Raw genomic sequence first — 19,122 nt, forward strand, 5'->3', positions numbered from 1 at the left:
TGGGTGGCTTCATTTCTTAATGAGCGTACCTTTCAGGTATTTTCAACCAAAGCTGAATCGGCGATCTGTTCATCTGCTTACGGCGTTCCGCAGGGGTCTATATTGAGCCCTCTGTTGTTCAATATTTACATCAGACCCCTTGCTACGATTGTAGAGGACGCCGGTCTGTCTATTTACTCCTATGCAGACGATACGCAGATCGTGTTCTCCCTATCTGACAGTAGTTCTCAGGACACCTCTGCCCTTAAAATCGGCCTTTCTCGGGTTGCAGCCTGGATGCAGGTTAACTTGCTAAAACTCAATAGTGATAAGACCGAGGTTATTGTACTTGGCAAACATAAAGATCTGTGGGGCTCTAGACACTGGCCCAGTGACATGGGTCCACTGCCTACCCCCGTGCCAGTTGTTCGTAACCTCGGCTTTCTAATCGACGAGAAACTCTCGATGCGTCAACAGGCAACTAAGGTCGCTGCAATCTGCTTTAATACTCTACGCTGGTTGCGGAAGATCCTATGGATGCTGCCTGAGTCTACTCGTCGAACTGTTGTCCAGGCTCTTGTAATGTCCCGTATCGACTACGGCAATGTGCTCTATCTGGGAGCTGACAGAGCCACAATGAATATACTCCAGGTTGTGCAGAACTCAGCTGTCCGCCTTTTGTGCAATGTTCCACGTAGAATGTCTGCAACACAAGCCCTATGTGACCTTCATTGGTTAAAAATTGCTGACCGTGTAGCTTTTAAAACTTTGTGCCTTATGTTTAAAATCCGTCAGGGTTCCGCTCCCACATACTTGCACAATCTTGTCCGGCCATACCAGCCAAATCGTCCCCTTAAGTCATCAAATCAAGCCAATTTTGTAATTCCTAGAATTCGCTTGACAAAAATGGGAGGCCGCTCTTTTGCCCATTTGGGGCCGAAGATGTGGAATGCTCTTCCGTTGACGCTCAAAACGGAGACCAATCTTCTGGCTTTTCGTAAAAAGCTAAAAACTTTTCTGTTTTAGTTGGTCAAATGTTTTCTGCTTTTCCTGTTTCAGCAACTACCTATCTTTCTTCTTTAGGCTGTTCCTGGCGCCGGGAAACCCTTTCTGGGTAGCTGAGCGCAATACAAATTCAATAAAATAAAATAAAAATAAAATTGTCTCTGTTTACCCGTGAGGTATGAGGCTAATGCTTTCCCTGCTCTGTTCGCTTTACATAGATTTATAGCTTTGTATTTATTTATCCACATACCGTCCCTTTTGCTAAGGATCCTGTCGAGCTCATGTTTTTTCTTGGTTAATTCTGTCAAGGTGTTTTTGTCTTCTAAGTTCGTGCTGTGGCCCTTTTCTAGGTCTTTAATTTGGGTTTCGAGGTCTGTTACTTTTTTGCTTCTTTCTCTGTTCATTCTTGCTTTAATGCTAAGGATTTTTCCCCCTGACTGTGGCTTTAAGGGCATCCCAAAGGGGTGCCTCTGTCAGTGCTCAGGCTGTCGTTGAAATCTAGGTATTCCTTTAGGGTCTCCTCTATTTCGGCCACGTTATTCGGGTTTTTAAGGATGTCGCTATTGAATCTCCACCTCCGGCTAGGCTGTTCGTTGTGTCTCCCCCTGAGTGTTAGACTGATGAGTGAGTGGTCTGATATTGTTCTGGGAGCAATTTCTGTGTGGTCTATGAGGTGGGTGTGGGGTGCGGAGATGAGGATGTAGTAAATTCTACTATATGAGTTGTGAGGGTGAGAGTAGAAGGAGTAGTCTCTTTCGTCTGGATGTTGTAGCCACCATGGGTCTTTTAGGTTGAGCTTGGCGCATAGATTCCCTAGGATGTTTTGTCCTGGCTAGCCGTGGCTGACTCTTTGTGGGTGTCTGTTTATTGTGCTATCTAGTGCTTGGTTGAGGTCGCCAGCTACTATTAGGAGGTCGTCTTGTGGAAGCTTCCCCAGTCCGTTCTCAACATTGTTCCAGAAGTCATTGTCTTCTAAGTTGGGTCCATATATGTTGGCAATGTGTATCGTGTCCTCCCCACTCTTGACACTGGTAATTAGGATTCTACCGTCTTCGTCAGCGTAGTTGTCCTGTACTATTAGTCTAGATTTTTTGTTTATAAGTGTAATGACTCCCCTTTTTTTGTGAACAGCTGGCGCGCATAGTGATTGGCCTATCCAGTTAGCCTTCAGTCGCTGTGCATCTTCTACTGACAGTTTAGTTTCTTGGAGCACGCACACATCGCTCTTGGTTTTGCCAAGATATTCTATGGCTTTCCTCCTCTTAACCGGGTGATTGAGCCCTTTGACATTGAAAGAGACTACCTTAATGGTTGTGGGTGTTTGGGTGTGTGCATTTGGTGTCATCCCTTAGATATAGTGTCGCTAAGTGTTGCGAAGATCTGATGTAATCTTGGGCGCCCTGCTTGGTGACCCTAAATTCATTTGGTTGTTACCCCATGTGGTGTACTTTTTGTCTTGTGTGATGGCATAGTAAATGCTTGTGTCCGACCGCGACTAGGCTGGAGATGATAGAGGAAGAGAAGGAAAGAAGGAAGAAGAAAAGCATGGAAATCCCAGATAACTGTACTCGGAGGACCTCCCACCCCTCACTACCCCCCACCCCTTCCACCCCCCCACGCCCCATTGATTGCATTACGAGCGTGCAACAGCAAAGTTCCTCCCCTCCTTTCCCCTGAGGCTTGTAATGAGCTGAGTTCAACTTCCCATGGGCTGATGACAGTGCTATCCAAAGATAGTTTAAAGGATATATGGGAGTTCTTGTTCTGCTACTTCTTCCTGCAGTCGCGGCTTTTCGCCTTGATCCTGTCGTTGAGGTAGGTTGCTGTGACTTGAGGTAGTTCAGTTGCAAATAGTCTTAGTCTTCCCATGTGTGGTGGTGGTTCCTTCAGTATATCAAAACTGTGGTCTGTTGTGACCGAGGTCTTGTTGCCTAGTTTCTCTTAGCGCCTTCTGTTTCACAGTTGCTTGTTGATGCTCTCCTTTTTCCAACACCAGTGTTTTGGGCTTCCATATCTTCTGCTGGTGGGCCTTGGAGGTATCTTCTCAGGTCGCTGGGGTCCTCGAAGATCTGTGTTCGCCATTTGTCCGTGATTCTTAGTTTGGCTGGGCCCGCAAAGCTAAAGGTGACATTATGTTATGTTATGTTATGCGAATTTATTAAGCGCACAGATGCTCCAGCGAAGGAGCGTCCTGGCGCCCGACAAGGTAGCAGCATAACACAACTAAACAGCACAGGATAAAAAGAGAGCACTAAGGGAACAGAAAAGTTTTAACCGCACGGCGGAAGGAGAACAGGTCCCCAAGGGACCTTCCGCATTCTTTCTCTTATCGCTAGGAATCCCTTTCTGGTCTCAACTGCTTGCCTTGAGAAGTCTTGCGTAATTATTATTTTGTGGCCGTTCCATCTTAGATTCGGGTTTTTCCTTGCTACTGCAAAGATAGCTTCAGTTTGGTTTGATCTTAGGGGCTTGCAGATGATTGGTCGAGGGCCACGCCCGTGAGGTGGTTTGGTTGCAGGCACTCTGTATGCTTTGTCGACTTCAAATTGTCTGTCGAATTTGATGCCTGTTAGTAGTGGAATCAGTTCTTCAATTAAGTTTGTGCAAGAGCCGGGCTTGTCCTCTTCACCTTCGGGGATTCCAAGCAGTCTTATGTTCGCCCTTCTGTTGCGGTCTTCTTGATCTGCTAGCTGCTTCTGTAGGGCGGATGAGGCCTTTGCAATGGAGTGTAGGCTTTTGTTCGATTGTGCATTGTCGTCTTCTATGTTGCTGATGCGCTTCTCCGTAGCGTCGATCCTGCAGTTTGTTTTTTGTTGATCCGCCCTTATGGCTGCTAATTCCAGTTGCATATTGTCTATTGTCTGTTTCGTTGATTTGCCTAGCTCGTTGCCTTCGTTGATTTTTTTGTTTCCTTGCTTCCTTTGTGGAAGACGATGATGGGAGGCTTAAGTTGCAGTTTTCACCGTTTGGTTAGTTGGCTTCCCGCCTTGCACTTGTTGCTTGCTCGTTGGCCGGAGCTCCGGAGCTCCAGAGCTCCTGACAGCCTGAAACAGCTTATTTGCAGTTCATGGTGCCCTGTTTGCCTTTTTGAGCGTGTAAGATATACTCCGCTCTTCGCAGTTCCTTTATGTGGTGGTTGGGCGCTGTGGTCGTCGCTCGTTGTGTTGTGGTGCACTTATGATAATTGCGTCTATCGCAACACCCCGCCTGTTCCCTCTATTATCCCAGCGTGGTTCAAAATGGCGGCGCCCTTTGGAGCCCTTTTGGTTTCGTTTTGTATCCGATATAGCAGTCTCTCTTCGCTTGCTTGGATTCCCGCTGGTGGGGCGGCTGTGTTTGTTGCGACCGCCTGCTTAATTCCCTCCCCGGCTTGACCGGCTTGACCGGGTGTTTGTATGGAAGTCCCCAATCTCTGTGCATCGCTCGTTGTTTGTGGGGTGGGTCTAGGATTCAAAATGGCCACAACTAGACGCGCTTTCACTTTCCACCACTTTGTGTGTTGCGCTATTTCAAGTTTCGCATTCTGTGTCGCCTCACACGCGTAGCTGCTGCTGCTACTCTTTGCTCGGCGGCAATGCTAATTTCTGGCTGTACCCTCGGCGGAGTACCTTGTTATTGGCGTTCGCACTTCGCTTGTCTCTCACAACAGCAGTGCTCAGGATGTGAAGGGTTAGTCTTTAAGATGGCGGCCCCCAGTTGTACTTTTGCTTTCTCTCTAGTTTCGGTTTTGTACTGCGTCCACTATGCCACTTCAGCTCTATATATCACTCTATGGCACTTACTAGTTGTGGAGCGAAGCGATCGGGATGTCGGCGATCACCATATGCGTCTCTTGGTTACACCGCTCTCCACACCGCCTCCGTGCGCCTTTCTTCAAGGGCTCGGCTCCTCGTTTTGAAAAGAGCGCCATTTTGGTGATTCCTCACCCGCCCTGTTGTGCTGCCCAAATCTTCTGCGGACTACTACTGGCGGCCGTTCTTGATTGATCCTCGTATTCCCCAGGCGTTTCGACGTCTTTTACCGGTCTTGTGTTTCAGGACCGAGCTCGTTTCGCTGTATTATTCGCTTTTCTGCGCCCCAGGGTTACGGAGGTAACGGACCTAGGCGCCCGTCCTCATTGCCGTCCAAGCCACGCCTCCAAAGTCCTCTTTTCTAACCGTAAATTGTGCAGAAGGTACTCAAAGATTCAGAATTGCTCCACTTTCGGTATCCACACATAACATTTAGGAAGGGTGATTAACACTTATTTTGATGCATCATACAAGAGTAATTTCCTGCAGTCCTATGTACCTTCAGAACATAAACTTTATATTTATCAATATATGCAAGACTTTAAAAATACATACTCAGGAGAGCCTTCAATACTTGCCCTCTCGATAATATACATTTAATAAGGAGACACATTTTTGTTTCTTTGGTGTTCTCAGTCAAACTTCTAAACCCTTCCTCCTCTAACCACCCCACCCCACAGCATCCTGGCCCATGTACTGTGTCAGTGAAACTGAAAAGGCGCCTTGTGCTAATTAATGATGCATGGAGATGCATTTCGTGTATGAAGCAAAGTGATTTCCCTAATTAATGTGCGCGCTCCATCTACTTTGGAGAGGGGTCGGATTATTTTGTAGGAGTGATATCTCAATCCCATTTGACTGAACAATTTACTCGAGCCAGGATTTTAGCCTATGAAATCTAAATTCTGTAGTACTGCTTTCCAGCTAATGTGGATTTATTGCCCAGTTGCCACTTACTTTAACAGTCAGTGGTTTAATCCAGCTGTATCAGTCAAGTAAATGCCTACACATTATCACTCGGCAGCAGGCTGCCAACAGAGAGAGGCTTCTGCTAGTCATTAACACGCACAATATATGCAGAACACCAGAGGGGAATTAAAACCACAAAAAATACCTCAGGGTGGTATTTTTAATATGAGAATTTAATTTGTAATTTCACAGATTAAGAATTTTGGCTGCATTAATCCTTTTATCAGCTCACAGCAGGTTATTTGCAGAAGCATAACCATAAGGCGATATTCATTGGCAGAAACACGTCTTTGCATAACGTTAAACATCAGGAGCAGTGAAACCTTTTGAAGGGAGGGAGAATAAAGATGAGAAATCATTATATTTTAAATGAAGGGCCTCGAAATGCCTACAGTGAAAGTCTGAGCTACAGCAGTACGGTCTCTGCGCTAGATAGATAATCATTAAACAGTATAACTACAGTATGTTACTAAATGTGTGTGTGTATATATATATGTATATATATATATATATATATATATATATATATATATATATATATATACATACACACACACGCGCAGAATACAATACATGAATTCCTTTGTACATATTTATAGTCCAAGCAAATGAGTGCTTACGTTTATGTGTGCAGCAAAAAAATCTACTAACATTAACTTAAAAGAAAAAATAGCATGTTATGGTGGATTTTGCTGGAGAGAAGCAGCCGCCGGTACCGGCTAAAGGTCATTTGCAGATACCGCTTTATTTTTTGTGCCTGTTACAGAGATTTTGCACTAGTCAGGAGAGAAGGGGTGCTTTTGCACCAAGCATAGGGGCACCCTTATATGGTGTTTGTCTCAGCCCCCCACCTCCCCGGTGCCTTCACTTCCCTCATTAGCCTTTGTTAGGAGGGCAAGAGACTCTTTAAGGGGAGGGATGTCTCTCAGACCGTCCTGGAAAGACTAGGTTCTAACGTATACTCTGCTTGCACAGCCTGAGCTCCAATGTCCTTCTTGAGGCCAGGTATAGCACAGTCTCCTCCACTTTAGCCGCTACAGCGGGTGTAGAGTTCTTGATGGGCCTCTTATGTCTTGGCACACAAAGGTGAATGAGTGAGAGGGTGGATGGAAGGATGGATGAAAATAGATGGATGAGTTAAACGGATGGTGGATGGATGAAAGTAAAGATGATGTATGAGTGAAATAATGGATGGTGAGTGAAAGGGAGAGTGGATGGATGGATGAGTGGAAAGGGTGGATGGATGATGAGAGGATGGATGGATGAATGAGTGAGTGAGTGAAAGGATGGATGGCTAAATGAAAGTGAGGGTGGATGAATGAGTGAATGAACAGATGGATGACTGAGTAAATGGAGGATGGATGGCATGAGTGAAAGGGTAGATCAACGGAGTGAAAGAGCAAATGGATGGTTGAGCGAAAGGATGGATACGTGAAAGGTAGGGTGGATGGATAGATGGATGAAAGGGTGTATAGGTGAATGAGTGAAAGAATGGATGAGGAGTGAAAGGGAGAGTGGATGGATAAAAGGGTGGATGGATGAGTAAAATTGATGGACGGATGAGTGGGATGGATGGATGAGTGAAGGGTAAATGTACAGATGGATGAGTGGATGGGTGGAAGATGAAAGGATGAGTGAAAGGGTGGATAGCTGGATAGAGTGAAAGTGTGGATGGATGTGTGGATGGATAGATAGATGGATGGAGTCTAAGGGTGGATGGATGAATGACTGAAAGGATGTATGGACGAGTGAAAGAGTGGATGGAGAGATGGAAGAGTGAAAATGTGGATTGATTGATGGATGGATAGATTTGGAGATGAATGGATAGATTTAGATACGGATGGGCCAATAGACGAAATGGTGAAAGACTGAATGATAGATGGAAGAATGAATGGATGACAGAATGTAAAGGTAAAATTGTGGATATTTGCAGGTGGATGAAAGGATGACTGGATAGATGCTTGGATTTAAGAGACCAGAGAGCTCCTCTGAGGAAGGTTGTGATGACTTGCTTTGTTTGCTTGGTGTCATAAGAGCTTAGTTGGAAGTGGAGGGTATTTTAATTTTCTTGCTACTCCCGTGGTCTCCTCTGGCGTGGAGTTTGTGTACTCATCCTCGAGGGAGGGTAGCTAGTGACTGCATCTCAGTGAGACATCTTGAACGCTAGCTAAATGTTCACACATTATAGACCAGCTGCCAGGGAGCAGGGTTCCATCGAGATAGTGTTCTGTAATGGAAGATTTATTGGGCCAACATGGGGTACCCTCATTTCAAAGCAGAACCCATTTTGCATTTATATAATTCCTCTCCCTCCAGTGTAGCAGGTGATTGTTTTGTAAGTCCAGTAGGAGAGAAGCAGAGTCAATCCAATAGTAGGTTGATTCCACCGAAAGGACAGAAGTATTGGGTTGGCGTCCGTATTTATAAGGCTGAGTTAGCCTGTGTCAGGCAATATATATAGATTACAAGTATGGACAGGGCACATTCAGCCAGATGTCATGAGAGGACGTCACAGGTCAAACTAGTGCCTCTGGATGACCAGTTTGGCCGTTGCAAAACTTTTCACGTGAGAGGAAGAGACCTGGTGTAAATGGAAATCCCTCCCAGTGAATGGAGTGGAAATAGACTAGAAACATTAGTATGTGTTTAAGCTTAACTCTCACAACAGTATCCCTAGACAATTCCAACACAGGCTGTTCAAATGCCTCCCTAAAGAGTGTTGAGCATACTAAAGATTACTCTGAGGGAGAAGCATGGAAATCCAGGCGCCAGCTCTTGAAAAATAAATACAGCTAATAATGAATGAATGTAAAATCTAAAGGTAAAAAAAAACAATGCTGGAGTAATTTAAACAATTACTATTTTCTACTAAACAGTTGTTGAAAATAAAAGAAAGAAAAGTGTGGGGAAACATGTCTACCAGAAATGTGAGTGTTGCCAACCACGATAATAGCCAGTGGAACCCAATAATAATTTTTTAAGAAATTGTGAGAAGCTACAACAACGGCTGTGTATATACTATGGGTCTTATTAGCAGGCTAGGATTAAAGGGCATTAGGGAATATGAAAGGGCTAGAATGGCCTAGATGTGTGTCTAGTGCCTGGTGGAATAATATTGATTTTCAGGCATACATGTTTTCTTGGGGCTTAAAATACTTCCCAGCAGTATGGTTAATATGGATTTTGCCACATATTTCCATGTGCCTGTTCATACACTGGAGAGTAAAGAATACATTTTAGATCTAAGAGTTCTTTACTTCAGGATCCACATTACTGCTTTGGTCATTGGGGTAGGCGAACATAGGCAATGTTTCTGTGGTTCACCTTTTCTCCATGGCAACTACATATCTGATTTAGTCTGAGTTAAAAAGTGTATTTCCTGCAAATACCAGAGGCAGCTCAACAAAGGTGGCTGCTGTGAGATTGAAAAGAAACATAACTATGTCGCTGTTCTTTGAGGCACCTAAATGTGTTGGATACTGGGGAGATTTCCATATTGCTTCCACATTGTGGGTCCTTATTAAAACTTCAAAGGACAGGCTCACTACAGCAATATGGCAGAAAGCGCTACTGACTGTGTAAGGCTTTTGGCTCTGCGTTTGACTCCCTAAATTTCCCCTCAGCAAAGTCATTATTTGGTTATATGTAGGGAAATATTTTTACATTATTTAGGTGGAGGGGACATACTTTTTTCACTAAAAGCCCTTTTTGCCATCATGATAGGTATTTCTAAAGTTCTAATAGTTCTGCTTTTGAATATAGATAAGAAGATGTTCACCAAGTCTGTAAAGGCTGCTTGTCTTATGAATACCTTTTTTTACTGTGGGGTGGTATGTTGCCATTCTTAACATGTCTCTTCCTGTAGTCTGGGTCATCTGACTATTGATTGCTATGAAATATGAAATATTACAAATATCAAAGTCATCCAAGTCCAATTTTCTTAATCGATTGTGTTTTTGTAATTCAACTTTTGATGCAATATGTATCGATCACATCCAAATAACATCAAAATAATTTTTCTCAGAATAACAATGACTGTTTTCACATATAATACACTGATGAGTAACTGGTATTCTGAGAGGAAAGAGGTTTTCACTTCATTCCTCATGAAGGTCGTGCTTGAAAAACATTCTTTTACAACTAGGAAAGAGTATTGCCGCAAATAAATGGTATTCTGGCACTCTGAGGGATCTACGCTAGGCACTTAGACAGCGAGAGCTCAAATGGAGTTACTCTTATCTGGAAAATCATTATACATACAAATATCAGCTGCGTATCTGCAAAAGGAACTACATTTAATTTTGTTTGCAATCAGATTCTTTATTCCAACATTCCAACCTAGTGCTATTCAGATCTCTGAATTCCTTCTCTAAGCCCCTCTGCACTAACCCCACTTCTTTGCAACCTTTTGTGATGAGTTTGCCCAAATTGTTTCCGTCAAACAGGCAAATCACTGACAAACATCAAAAACTCTCAAACAGTGTCTCACTGTACTCAAGTTTCATCTTCAGCTACAAGGCCACTTCCCACTTAGGACGTTTTTGTTCCCTCTAATTTACAGGAGATTATTGCTTTACTTAAAAACAATAAGTCAAGGTTTCTTAATAATATTTGTCCCAGTTCTTTTCTTCAGTCGTTCAGACTATTGGCCTGTTAATCTACCTACTGTCAATCTCTGAATTTCCTTAGACATAGTCCCTCCCAAATGGAAGTCTGTTTTTCTCATGCCCCTTCTAAAACGGACAATCTTGATAGAACTGTTCCAGAGAATTATAAACCAATTACCTTGCTTGCAGCTAAGCCACTGAACAGAATTATGCTAAACTTCTCTTAAAAGTAGAATTTGACTCGGAAAGCATGCTTTTTTATGGTTTGCTAGAAATTCATTCAGTAGTTTTCGAGATGTTGAGATGGTGGGTATGCCAGAAAGGGTGACACTTTACTATATCTTGGACATTTAAAATCGTGATTTCCAAAATCGCAATTGTAATCATTCATATTTTGATGTTTTTGATAAGTCTGATTGTTTGAAGAAGAGAATGTTTTTTTTCAGTTTTCTTAAAAATTTTGATTTTGTACAAAATTGTGATTTTTGTGGTGTGACAAAAATATTTCGCCGCAAAGAAGGGCACTGTGAGGGGTGCCTGACGCTAAGAAAGTGCTGGGGGCACTCAAGGGTCGGGAAAATGAGGTCAAAAATAGTATGCAATGGTTACCTTGTGATTTTCATGATTACACAGCCTTTATTTTGTGTCTCAAAAAAAGCCATTTTGTCAAGAACTCACCATTTTTATAAAACACTGATAATTTTTAAATTAAATGCGCCCTGTTCGAATTTTTTATTATCAGTGTAAGGGGGAAACGATTCAGGTTTGACCGGGAACGTGGGTAGTGTAGAACGTAGAGCTGACTGGATGCGATCCATGACAAACCTATCCATGAAACTACTGTCTTGGTAGCGTGTGTCGTCATCTAGTGAGAAGACGTGCCCTCCCGATATAGGTCTCCTACTTTGGTAATGTCGAACGTTGTCAGGGTGCATTGCACCAGTCGTTCGCCTGATATCTGGAGCCATCTAGCATTTGGGAGAGGGAGGGCGGAAGAATATAGTGACACAGCGCCCGTCAGCCGTCTCAGCTTCTCCCACGCCCTGCTGGTGGTGGACACGGTTTGTATGTCATGTGGGTCCCTAGGGACCCCCCTGAGCAGGACTGTGGATAACTGCTCCGGGAGCACAAGGTTCGCCTCAGGTCAAAGTTACGGTATTCTTGCATCCGGATGAAACCATGCATGCGCGTAGCAGCACTGCGCTCCCAGGTAGTACAATTGCAAATTCGCTACGTTATAACTGGCGAATTTCAGGGTTTTTCCAAGTTTGCATTTGCTGATGCATAACTAAAGTTGTAGCTGTAATTTTTCAGAGAATACATACTTTTACTATGAAAAACTGTGACGCAACAAAGAAAAGCACAATTAACGTGAGAAAGTATTGCATCACATATTTCATATTACTGTCAAGTTACTGAGGGAAATAGCTTGGTCCGAGGACTTTAAGCCAATTTGATATGATGGTATATCACTGCAGAGATTTAATACCACATGCTTATTTTCTGGTTAAATGTCTTTGCTTTTAACTGCTATACGTGTAAAAACATTACTGCATGAGTCATATATAAACCTCAGTTGAGAGCAGTATTATGCTACTTATAGTCAAATTGTTGAAGGTGTGAAGGGCCAACAGATCACAAGAGTTGTCCTCTTGTGAGTCATCACTCCTCTCCACAGTCAAAAAACACTAATAAATATTAAAACATTGGAATGTGGAGGACTCCATTGAATACAATGAAGTGCTCCGTGGTTCTACCGTCCGGTAAAAGCCCGCAGAGCAACATTCCACGTAGTGTTTGTTCACAGCTGTTGCTGTGAACAAAGGCCTCTCGAAGCCCAAGGGCATTTAAACCCCCTCAGGCTCTGAGAGGCCTTTGTTTTATTTGTTAGAACATTCTGCCCTCTAGTGGCAGAATGTTCTAACAGCCTTATAGCCCTTCGTAGCTGGGCTACACAGGCCATTAAAGTCCCACTCCCTTGTTAAAGGCACACGCCTTTGGCTTGGGCCTTTAACGCTGGAGCGGGTCTTTAATGGCCTGTATAGCCCGCTACGGCGGGCTATAAGGCTGTAGTATAATTCTCTTTACTTCAGGATATCAATTGATCTTTATTTCATTATTCATAATTAATCATCAATGTAGAACTTTAAAAATGACATTAATCACAAGTTAAAAATATCATAAAACCACAAATAAATCTATTTTAACTTAAAAAGATTTACAATATCCCACTACAGACTTTTAAAATACGGCCTAAGGATTTATTTACAGTACAATTGTTCAGCATCCATGAGATCTAAAGGGCGTATTTGCGTTTACAAGATCCATAAATTTCAGGAATAAAAAAACACAATATCAAATATGTATGAGATTTTTTTTAAAATACAAACTTGCATCACTGTCTGTGTCGAGGATTCATCCGAAAGGTCAAAAGAGTGGTAGCAGGCTCAAATACGTTTTTAGATCCAATTTCATTTATAAACCATAGCAGACTTTAGGAAACAGCCTAAGGAGTTAAAAAAGTAGGATTACTCAACCTTCATGAGAAATAAAATGCAGGTTTACATGTATAAATTCCATACATTTTAATAACAGGAATTCACAAATGCTGTGTGTAAAGGGGTATAAAATGTGCTGAAAAATACAAAGTTCATCAGTGTCAGTGTAGAGGATTGATCACATGGGAAGATAGGTTTGGAGATAGAGTCAAACTTTTCCAATGGAAAACTGATAATACCCAAACGAAATCAGGTTAACAATAATCTCTCACTGACCAATATTAACCAGATATAGATATGGCTGTGTTACCACTGAGGTTTTAAGAATGGTTTAATCCTGTAGGGTTGTTCTGTTTCAGTTTCTCCAATTCATGAGTAGAGGAGATGTGAGCTCTATATTTCAGGTCTACAAAGGGTGTTAGCGATCTGTTAAATTAGCCGATGCCACAGGATCTTCTATTCCAAATCACAAGCTTTACAGTCTGCGATGATGAGTCTGTTTAAAGTCGTGTGGGTATTACACCAATGTCAGCACATAATGTACACATATGTATGGATGTAAAATTATAACATTGCATATCTGAACTCAAATTACTTATAAGTACAATGGTGGAATAAATTGATTAATTATTTAGCAAATTTAGTATTTCTTATTGAAAGGCATTACTGATCTATATTGCATTAGGGGACATATTTGATCTTTCTAACAATGTGTTATAAATAAGTGTACATTATTCAAATTCTGTCCAGCTGTCTTGGATTTGACATACCAAATAAAGATTGAATCAGTATTAAGAAAACATTTTCATTTTTCATAGTGTCATCAATTTTTACTGTACCAAATGTGAAATTACAACCAGAGGCTGGTGACAGCATGAGGGTTTTTGGGAGAAACAATAGTCATGGCAAACTCCTATCAAGCATGAAACACTGATGAATACACAATGGAGAATGCAGGTAAGGGTGATTTTCAAAAGAGTACATGAATTTTGGAAGATGACAGAAGAGTAAGAGCAGCCCAAACTGTTGATCTCTGCTGTGGGTTCCCTGGCTTCAAGCTATTTTGTCCTCAAATAGTATGTGTGCCTGCTGACTGTTTTTGTCATGCATGCCTTTGCGTTTTTTGACATAGTTATAATAATTACTTTTTTCCCTTGCCTGTTGTTAACATAGGGATAATTTATCATAATACTCCTTTGTCCTTTGGCTATGAAAAGGTGAAATGCATGAGTGATGTCACCAATAAAAAACCAGTGCCTCTAACTCACCCATTCACTAAAATAACTCTCTGAAAATGTACTTCCCTAAATTTCCAGTGTGTATTCTGTGTGAATGCTGTTGCCTGCCTCATTACTGGCCAAAGGAATGTTGACAACATAATCCCAAAATTGAAACAATTCCATTGGCTACCATATCCGCATCATTTCAATTTCATGTTGTGTGTTTTACAGAAATTAACATTTCTTCAGGCAGTAACCAACTTACAGCGCTTCTCTTATACAAAAAATAAATAAACAGCTCTTTGCTGCTAGCATCCAGCACTCCCAAAGCAGCTATATTTAAAGTAATCGGTTATCCGTATTCCTGTGCTCCATGAGCTAACACCCCCATTCTGTCACTTTTAAGTGACATACACATTAACACGCCAAAATCTCTTTAATTAATACATTTTTAGGGTCTCTTCCTCGGTTAGACCCAAAGTTAATTATTTCCTAAAGATCCCCAACTTAAAGAAAAGTTATTCCGCTTTTCAGCCCCTCTCAGACCATGCTCCTCAGTTATGGAACAATTTACCCATTTCAATGAGACTGGTTAACTGTTTCTCCTTCACCAATGTTACTTGAAGAATACTTATCAATTTTCAGTGAGGTAATACAAGGATTACTCCTACCAAAAGATTATTTGGCCATGTTGAAGACACACACTCGTGACAGTTTCCTGTGTTTCTTTTGGCTGGTTCTGCCGCAATCTGTGCTGATGTCTTTACATTTTGCAGCTTGTGGGGTCGGCACAAAAGATGTACTACCTTCCTGGAAAAGGTACTTGGGTGTTTTTACCATTTGAATTGCTTTGCAACATTCAGTGTCTGCATCACCTAATCACTAACCTCTACTAAAGAGCATTTGTAAAAGGAAAACACCATTATGTAAGGAGAGTATGTCAATGAAAATTGAACTGTACTATTTAAGCAAAGGAGATTACCACATTAAAAATGGATCATACATTTACTGCTTCAATGAAAAAATATATGAAGAACTGACAATGCTGATGGCCTTTTTGAAGGCAAGCATAGGTAACACTTTTCTTTGAAACACACCAGAGCCATGGAAATGAGAAACACACATTTAGTGGGAGAAGCAGAAAAGAGATCATAGCCTGTTACTAACACATGTGATAAAAACATTTTGATTACTGTATCGTTTGTTTAGTACCATGCAAAACACCTAATTTGCATATTTTTAGGACTGGACTAGGGGTGAACCTATGGATTCAGGACTAGTGAATAGGATGGAAGATTCCAAGGGGACCATGACTAGGTTCCCCATATTATGTCTATTCAAGTAGATGCACTTGACATTCTGTAGATCTATCTTCCTAACTGAAATAGATGGGTATCATCCACATTAATCCAATGGAGGAGGTGTGGATAGAGCATTTGGTCAAAGCTCTCTTGTAGACATTGAATTGAGTGATTGAGGATCTGATTCTTATGGAATTCTGCAAGTAATAGCAGTGGAAGGGATTTCAGTTTGACTTATTGAGTGTGGTTTCTCAGGACGATATAAGCCAATTTACACAATACTTCTGTTGCTACAAGCGTTTGCAGAAGGTTCAACAGGTTGTTATGGTTGATAGTGTCAAATGTTGCAGAGATGTCTAGTATGATCACAGCTCACTCATATTATTAATCAAGGACAGCAAGTTGATCTTCCCTATTTTTTATTAACATGGCTTGTGGGCCATCACTCCGAAGTTCCACTGACTGTTAGATACTCAATAGGTCATTTGCCTCAAGATTGAAGGAAATATTTTCGATCACTACTGCCTTAGTAAGATTGGTAGGGTATAATTCCGCAATTCAACAGACTTTCAGAAGAAGCTGTGATGATGGTATGCCTATATTCTTGGAAGACTTTGTTTGATGATGCGATAGTTGATGAAAATGCATATTGCTGGATGGCTAAGATTAATTACGTTTGTGCTTCAGATTTTGTACATTGGATTCATAGCTATCTCTTCGACTTAGCCTATTTATTGAATTATAAAAATATAAAATAAGCCGATGTGACCTATGTTTCAACCTGGCATTGGTATGTGAATCAATGTTACTGTAAGAAAGTTATTATTGAAATGCTAATATTTATTCAAAATGTTTACTACACTCAAACATAAATATATACATATATGTATATATACATACACACACACACAGACATATACACGTGTTTCTATTAATATAATAATGTGATTCTAATAATAAAGTATGAGAACAAATCATGGCTCTATTAAGTTAAGACAATTTTGCAGCCATGCCAAGGGATTATTCGATTTCTATTGTGCCATACCATCAACATTTCGCACTAAGCTGACCTATAATTTTCAGGTTTAGTGATGAGAACAGCATTTTGCAGCCAACTGCTATGGTGTTGTCATAGGCATAATAAGAAAGCTTAGTACATTAGAATCTCATTGTTAAGAAATGTACACAATGTAGATCACATTTCAGATTATTGCAATACTTGGTATAAAAACAGATTATTTCAAGGTTTTAGGCTTGGCAAAGCTGTGATAGAACTTGTAAATATAATTGATAATAGTAATTCATATAAATATTATTGATAAATACTGTGCATAATCAGTCAGCTATGATTGCTTACATTTGTATCTGTAATATTTGGGGGAGGGTTCCTTACATGGTAATGGCTAGTCAAATCATTGTGAAAAAGAGAAAGTACAGTGAGTTGCAAAATGGTTCATAGCAAAGGTACTAAACCGAGCAAAGAGAAAGCTTGTATTAAAAGGAAAGTCTTACATTTCTTTCACTGCAAATAGTTGCTGCAGACAATCTGGATACTTTGAAGATTATAGTCACGACTTCAAAAGCAGGATAATATCCCCTATTCTTACGTGTTTCCTTATTTTGACAGACACCGTACTGTTTCAGGAAAACCGATTATGGTTTATCAGGGCCCCGTACTCAGAATGAACCGACTGTCACCAAGTGTTAGGTTCTTGAGCTATTGCTCCTTTTTCCTTTCAAGGGATGCTTTTGATGTAATTTTCATGGAGGTATTCTTGTGTATTTTTCTTACATAGCTGATTTCTTAACCATACTATACTATTAAGTTCCTCAATTGCCACCCTTTGCCTCTGTCTTTTATTTAGTATTGCTCTTGTGTTGGGGTCTCCACTCACTGGTAAGTCTGTGTGCATGTGCTAGGCAATGACAACAATTTGACATAACTCGATATGTGTTTTGCAGTGCCACCTGACCCAAATTGAACTAGGGCAGACTAGAAAGGGCTAAAAATCTAATGTTAAGTTCTCCATTTACTCTTTTGACAGCTTTAAAGTGATATTAAACATTGCTATAGTTAATTAGCATCTCTTTAGAGCACCATATGTCATTAGTATGGCACCACAGGACTGTTCATTAGTGTGGGTTATGACTTTCCAAATGTTTTAGTCGCAGACGCAAATCTGATTTGGTTTTGTGGAGGTGAGAATGTCAATTTTAATAGGTAGTATGTTTTTAGGGGTGATACCGTAGGGCAGTATCAACTAGCGTAAGTCTTTCCTTGGTTGGCATATAACTGATGGTCGTGCTGCTGGTCGCATATTTAGACTGCGATGGGTGTATGTTTAAAATTCTATTTTAATTACTTTTTGGGGAAGGTACCTTGTGTTATCCCTTCTGCAGGATTAAAAAAGGGTGAGATGTGCAGTACTACCAACAAGCAAATTAAGAAATAAACAAGCATGTAAGAGGTATTTGCTTTTCCAGTGTGTTTTAACCATGTTGTATACCAGTGTGGGTGCTGTTCATCATGGCTAAAAGTTAGCAGCGTAGAAGGAGAGTGTCATAGAGTGGAGTGGCAACAAATGCAGTAGAGTGGAGTGTCAAGGACAGGAATGTTGTGGAGGGTCTAGGAGTGGAGAAGAGTGGAGGGGCATGGAGTGTGGATTAAAGTGTTGTAGATTACAGTGTCTAAGAGTGGAGTATTTTTGAGTGGCATAGAGTACAGTTTTGTGGAGTGGCGTAGAGTATAGCAGAGTTGTGAGGTGGAGAGAGTTACGTTGAGTTGAGAGGCCTAAAGTGAAGTGGCTTAGAGTGGTGGAGTGGCATGTGATTAGAGTGGCAAAGAGTAGAGTGGATTATCTTGGAGTGTCATGGACTGAAGTGTCAAAGAGTGAAGTGCAGTGAAGAGGCCTGGAGTGGAAGGGCTAAGAGTGGAGGGTCGTATATTGGCGTAGAGTAGAGTCCATGGAGTGGCATTGAATGTAGTACAGTCACCGAGTGGAGTGGAGTGGCCTAAATTGAAGTAGCATAGAATGGAGTGGCATTGACTGTAGTGTAGTAGAGTAGCATAGGGTGGAGTGGCATAGAGTGGAGGGAATTAGAGTGGAGTAAAGTGGCGTAGAGTGGCATGGAGTGCAGTAGAGTGGAATAGCGTAGAGTGCAGTAAAGTGTCATCAAGAGTAGTGGCATCATGTGGAGTGCCATAGAGTAGGTTGGAGTGTTGTGCAGTGAAGTGTCATAAAGTGCCTAGAGTGAAGTTGCATAGAGTGGAGTGTGGTGGAGTGGAGTGTCATATCGTAGAGTGGACTAGAGTAGAGTGGAGTGGCATAGAGTGGAGTATGCATAGTGTGGTAGTTCACTGCTATTATAGACAACGCATTTTCAATTGAAATGACCTTTACATTTGCACATTTAGTTTTACTGATAAAACTATACAACGCACAAACCATAATGTGTAGAAATGGCCACACCTAGTGTAATGATTTGCCTTGATCATAATAAAATCCTTCTTTCCACCACACTTCCAAATTACAAAAATAAGTGCTTATTTGTGCTTTCCTAGTTCTGATATATTCTGAAATATTTGCATACTTCATTTCTGGACATTTAAATTTTGTTGGTTGCAAGGAACAACCCATTTTCTGTTCCAGTACCAGCAAGATTGTCACATGAATCCTTTCACTTTGATGTCACAGAAGAAAAATGTAAACACAAATCTCCCTCGGAAGACAGGGCCTTACATTTGACCTCTG

General features: G+C 41.3%; 1 protein-coding gene across 1 annotated transcript in view; it reads left to right on the forward strand.

Annotated features, from left to right (window-relative positions):
* The window catches only part of CDK14 (cyclin dependent kinase 14), a 2,636,151-nt gene that overhangs the window by 2,260,416 nt on the left and 356,613 nt on the right, over window positions 1–19,122 (forward strand). Inside the window, exon 14 of the mRNA XM_078663634.1 lies at window positions 13,668–13,806. Coding sequence (XP_078519760.1) covers window positions 13,668–13,783 — 116 coding nt within the window. The 3' untranslated portion in view covers window positions 13,784–13,806. The remainder of the gene's footprint in view (window positions 1–13,667; window positions 13,807–19,122) is intronic.

This window comes from Lissotriton helveticus, chromosome 10 (assembly GCF_964261635.1).
Source record: "Lissotriton helveticus chromosome 10, aLisHel1.1, whole genome shotgun sequence".
Lineage (NCBI taxonomy): Eukaryota > Metazoa > Chordata > Amphibia > Caudata > Salamandridae > Lissotriton > Lissotriton helveticus.